Raw genomic sequence first — 5,259 nt, forward strand, 5'->3', positions numbered from 1 at the left:
ATGAGTTTATAATTATTAGAGGAAGCGTACATTAATTTAAAACCTTTAGTAGTTTTTTCATTTGTTTGGGTGTTTTGTTTTATACGGGGGATTGAATCCAGAGGCATTTTACCACTGAGCTACACCCCCAGTCCTTTGTATTGTAAGACAAGTCTTGCTAAGTTGCTGAAGCAGCCCTCAAACTTGTAATCCTACTTTGAGCTCCTGTTTATTTAAAAAATTTATTTGCTTGAGTAGATGAAATGTTCACAAGAAGGAAGTAGAAAAAACTCAGACTCCCTTGTCAGAATAGAGATTAAGAGGAATCCGACCTTCACTAAACTGAAAGTATGTGCTGAAAGTTCCAGTCACCTCTGCTAACTATTTCATGGTTGCTCTTTTTCCTCCCTCAGCACATCCCAACCAGACTGTTTTGTGGAGCGGTGAGCTGTGTGGTTCCTTTTACTTGGGATCATGCAAAGAGCATCCCGACTGAAAAAAGAGCTGCACATGTTATCTACAGAGCCACCCCCAGGCATCACATGCTGGCAAGAAAAGGACCAGACGGACAACCTGCGAGCTCGTGGGTATCCCATCATGCCTATCATGAGGGTCATGGCTCCATTTGAAAATTGTGCTGAAATCAAACATTTGTGTGTTCTGAAGTAGGGAACAGTTATAAGGTCCAAGTACCCTCCCATCTTTTTATACTCATTTGTTTATTGTCCTAAAAGTTTTGCTTGGAATTTCTGGATTCTTTGAGTTTTTATTATACCTTTTGCTGATTTAAAATCAGAATTTTGGCATCAGCTCTAAAGCAGTATTTAGACCAAAGCTGGCCATTTCAAATATCTAGGAGGCCAGACGGGAAACATAAGTGATTAAAATATTGCTGTCCAAACAAAACAAATCTGTAGGTTGTATTTGGTCTGGTAGCCAGCATTTACAACTTCTGTTTTAGATCTTCTCTTTGTCCTTTGAGACCATCAGCTTTTGGGGTACATCAACATTATGATGCATTGCAAAAGACTAAAAGCCCTGAGAGAGAATTATTGTCCTGGATCTAGTTTTTCTGTTAGGACCATACCCTTATTAAGTCCATATGGAATGATAATTCAAATCATCTGATTCCCTTTTTACCTTTTCTTTAAAGAAATATTAGGTGGAGCCAATACACCTTATGAGAAAGGTGTTTTCAAGCTGGAAATCCTCGTTCCTGAGAGGTTAGTGCAAGTTCAGTTCTTAACCTATAAAGTAAAAGTTTCTGGAAGATGGAACAATGTAGTATATAGAGTATTAAACGTAGGAGTAAAGAACCTGATTTTCTTTGGGTTTTTTTGGTGTTTGTTTTCTGTCGGTGCTGGGATCAAATCCATAGCTGTGCACATGCTAGGCAAGCATTCCACCACTAAGCTACACCCGCAACCCAAAGCACCTGGGTTTTAATTCTAGTCTTGTCATGACTTAATACAATTAAGTTTTTTTGCTTGTTTGTTTTGTTTTTATCTCTCTGGAATTCAATTTCCTTATCTAAAAGAATGGACTAAATCACAACTGAGCCTTCCCTCATCCCACCTCTGAACCTTTAAACCATGCTAAAATATGCATAACATAAAATTGATCATTTTAACCAACTTTTTGTTGTTGTTGTTGTTTTGTACAAAAAAAAAAGTAAAGTGTCCCTGGATTAAAACCACGGGTACTTGACCACTGAGCTACATCCTCAACCCTTTTTATTTATTTGAGACAGGGTCTTGCTAAGTTGCTTAGGGCCTCACAAAATTGCAGAGGCTGGCCTAAAACTTCAGATCCTCCTACCTCAGGCTCCCAAATCACTGAGATTACAGGCATGGGCCACCACATCCAGCCATTTTAACCATTTTTTAAATATTCACATTGTTGTGCAACCATCACTAAATCTATCTATAGAACTTTTTTTATCTTCCCAAACTATATAACTCCCTGTCTCCCCTGCCCCCGGTTCCGGCAACCACCATTCAACTTTCCATCTCAATATTAAGGTCCTTCTTAGTTAAAGTCTTCTTTAAGACTCTGATCAGTTAAGTTACAGTTGTACTTTTGTGCAGAATGAGGAAGGATGAAATGAATACCTATCTATTTAAATGTAGACGTTTAAAAGGTCATCCTGGCCAAACTTGATAAAGCCTGAGAGAATAGCTTAAGAATCATCATACATCAGTTCTGAAAATAGACTGGGAACTTTCCAAGATTTGTTTCTCACTAAAGAGACATAATACCAAATGCAACGTATAAGTCTTAATTAGATCCCATTTTGAAAAAGCTAGCTATAAAAAAAAAAATTGGGACAGTTAAGGAAATCTGAATAGGAAGAGATATTATGGAATTATTTTTTAAAAGTTTTGTAGGTGTAATGGTGTTAGAGTTCTATAGGAGAATATCCTTATTCTTAAGAGATACATGCTGAAATATTGAGAAGATAAAATAGAGCTGGGAATGTAGTTCAGTGGTAGAGTGATCATATAGCATGTGCAAGGCCCCAGGTTCAATCCCTAGTGCTAAAAAAAAGGTGAAGTGGCTTGATTTCAGGTGGTGGGTATATGAATGTCTCCAATACTATTATTTCAACTTTTGACTATTCTTAAATTTTTATAATAAAAATTTGGGAAGAGAAAAGGTTTGCCTCATTTCAAATGCTGCCTTCTTGACATTTTTCTAATATCAGCATTACTTTTTATCTATTAGTGACCAAGGAGGTACTTAAAACATAATAAAAGCCATAGTAAAATAATGATTTCCTGTTCTATACATTCAAAGGTACCCATTTGAACCTCCGCAGATCCGATTTTTGACTCCAATCTATCATCCAAACATTGATTCTGCTGGAAGGATTTGTCTAGATGTTCTCAAACTGCCACCAAAAGTGAGTGGTGTATAAAGATTAACTGAATAAAACTTGAATTACAATGTCACATTCTAATATAAAAGCAAGTGCTTATCTGTGTACAGGGTGCCTGGAGACCATCACTCAACATTGCAACTGTGTTGACCTCTATTCAGCTGCTCATGTCAGAACCCAACCCTGATGACCCACTGATGGCTGACATTGTAAGTACCCCATTTCCTCAGCAGCACATAGCCTACTCTCTCATAACTCTAATGATGCATACTATGCCAAATCTTTTTTTTTTTTTTCTTCTTTTTCCTCCATGAATTCTTTTGTCTCAGTCCTCAGAATTTAAATATAATAAGCCAGTCTTCCTCAAGAATGCCAGGGAGTGGACAGAGAAGCATGCAAGACCAAAACAAAAGGTATGATATTTGCTATTATTATCAGTTTGTTAAATGTATATATATCTATATATGTATAAAAATAATGTTTATTAGATTTGCCAAATTTATACTGTAGCTAGAATAGCTAGGTGATCTTTTTCTCCTATTGCAACCATCTAATAACTATTTAACAAAACAGCCTGGTAGCTAACCAGCAGTAGATTTTTCGTAATAGTTGTCATCTGCTGGCAACACTAGAGGGCAGGCAGCTTCTAGTTAATATATATATTATTTTTTTGTATTCTAGAGGGTAGCAGGAATAGAAAGGGAGGTGACTTGAAGGGTTTTTTTTTTTTTCCTGAGTTATCTCTTTTAATACTGAGAAAGGACTATATTTATAGAAACTAGTTGCAGAAATAGGGAGGGTTTTAGGTTGAAGGGGAAATTTTTATATTTCTTATGGGACCATTCACAGAAGAAAGGAAAAGGAAAAACTTCCCTAATTTAAGTTGATAAAGTTTCCTCATTTAACAAAATACAAATTACAAGATTATAGAGATTAGCACATCCTGGTTTTGCTGAGTTACAAGATACTTGAAATTGAGTAGAGTAGCAGTTATGTGTTATTTGTTAAAGGAAATAATTAAAACATACAAAAATTTTAGGAAGATGCTTTCAGAGAAAATACCATATACACCATGCAATATATAAACCTTGTAACAAAATACCTGGAAATAATATTACAGAGCTTCACTGTTTTTCTTTGGCATTTGTGTGAACTTTGTTGTATTTCACCTTACCTCTCCTTTTTAGGCCACTGAGGAAGAGATGCTTGATAATTCAGCAGAGGGCAATGAGTCTGAAGCCCACAACTCAACACAAAAAAGGAAGGCCAGGCAGCTAGTAGGCACAGAAAAGAAATTTTGCCCTGATGTTCAGGGAGTTTGTCCTGGTCCATCTTAGTTAATGTATTCTTTGACGAGATGGTCTAATTTGCTTACCTTTCCTAAATGTTTTTCTTGGTATTTGATGACATTGTAATTTTTGTATCCTATAAAAGACCCTGTATATTTATGTGTTCTGCTCTCGAGTGATTCTCTGTTTTATTTATCTTGCACATATGTATTTTGAAACCTTTTAAACCTGAAAAATAAATAATCATCTAATGTTGAGTATGTGTTTATCCTTCATGGGTATTTGAGAGTGGACTGGCCGGGGTGCTGTGTAATCAGAATGTTAAAATATCTGTCCTTTCTATTGTCAACTTACCACCATCACTAGGGACACTGAATGTTTAATATAGAGGCAAAGTAGCTGTTAGAAATAATTCAGTTACCTCTAGGCTCTCAGAAGTCCTTTTTGAGGACTTTTCAGAGTCCTCAAAACTGGGAATAAGGCAGTGTGCCCTTTTGTTAATGCTTCATCTTTTTGCAGCTTTCACATTTTGTGATCAGTATAGCTGTTCCTGTCAGCAAATATTTAAGGTACACCTACTGTGTGCCAAGTATTATGTTTATGTTTGAGAACGTAAAGGCAAGGAGGTCAGACATGGGATTGTTCAAATAATCATACAAATTTAAACAGGGATTATTAATTCCTTTCACTCCCTAGCATCATTTCATGGCAAAGTATTACTCTTAACAATTAGGTGCTGCACTTGAATCCCCTACTTGTGATTTTATATACTTATCTTTTTTTTTTTCTTTTTTCTTCATGCTAGAATCAAACCCAGGGCCCTACATGTGTTCGGCAAACACTCTACCACTGAGCTATATCTCTAGACCTTATAGAATTCTCCAACTCACTACTCACAGACAGTTACTGTGTTCATTTTAAAATCCAGGAGTTAATTTTATTCTGGGTTTGTCTTCTATACTCATTAAGTTAAGTTTGGGGTTCCTAGATACCATTAATGTATCAGTTAGGATGCTTTCAGTAGTGAATAAAATCTGACCCTGACTGGTAATAAAGGAAATCTATCACCTTACTGAATAGAAGGGGTAGAGCAAACATCTGGATTGGTGGGTT

At 36.2% G+C, this 5,259-nt stretch overlaps 1 protein-coding gene across 1 annotated transcript; it reads left to right on the plus strand.

Moving 5' to 3' along the window:
* The first annotated feature begins 453 nt into the window (after nt 1-453).
* Ube2t (ubiquitin conjugating enzyme E2 T) lies at nt 454-4,194 on the plus strand. Its single transcript, XM_026397216.2, has 6 exons — nt 454-562; nt 1,133-1,202; nt 2,776-2,881; nt 2,968-3,066; nt 3,187-3,270; nt 4,045-4,194. Exons 1-6 carry the CDS (start codon nt 454-456, stop codon nt 4,192-4,194), a joined length of 618 nt encoding a protein of 205 aa, XP_026253001.1.
* Nucleotides 4,195-5,259: the final 1,065 nt, after the last annotated feature.

Source organism: Urocitellus parryii, chromosome 9, assembly GCF_045843805.1.
Source record: "Urocitellus parryii isolate mUroPar1 chromosome 9, mUroPar1.hap1, whole genome shotgun sequence".
In the NCBI taxonomy this organism is placed as follows: Eukaryota; Metazoa; Chordata; class Mammalia; order Rodentia; family Sciuridae; genus Urocitellus; species Urocitellus parryii.

Coding starts and splice junctions, on each gene's coding strand:
- Ube2t (XM_026397216.2), top strand. CDS start 454: ATGCAAAGAGCATCCCGACTGAAAAAAGAGCTGCACATGTTATCTACA. Junction 563..1,132: donor GACGGACAACCTGCGAGCTC/GTGGGTATCCCA, acceptor TTTTCTTTAAAG/AAATATTAGGTGGAGCCAAT. Junction 3,067..3,186: donor ACCCACTGATGGCTGACATT/GTAAGTACCCCA, acceptor CTTTTGTCTCAG/TCCTCAGAATTTAAATATAA.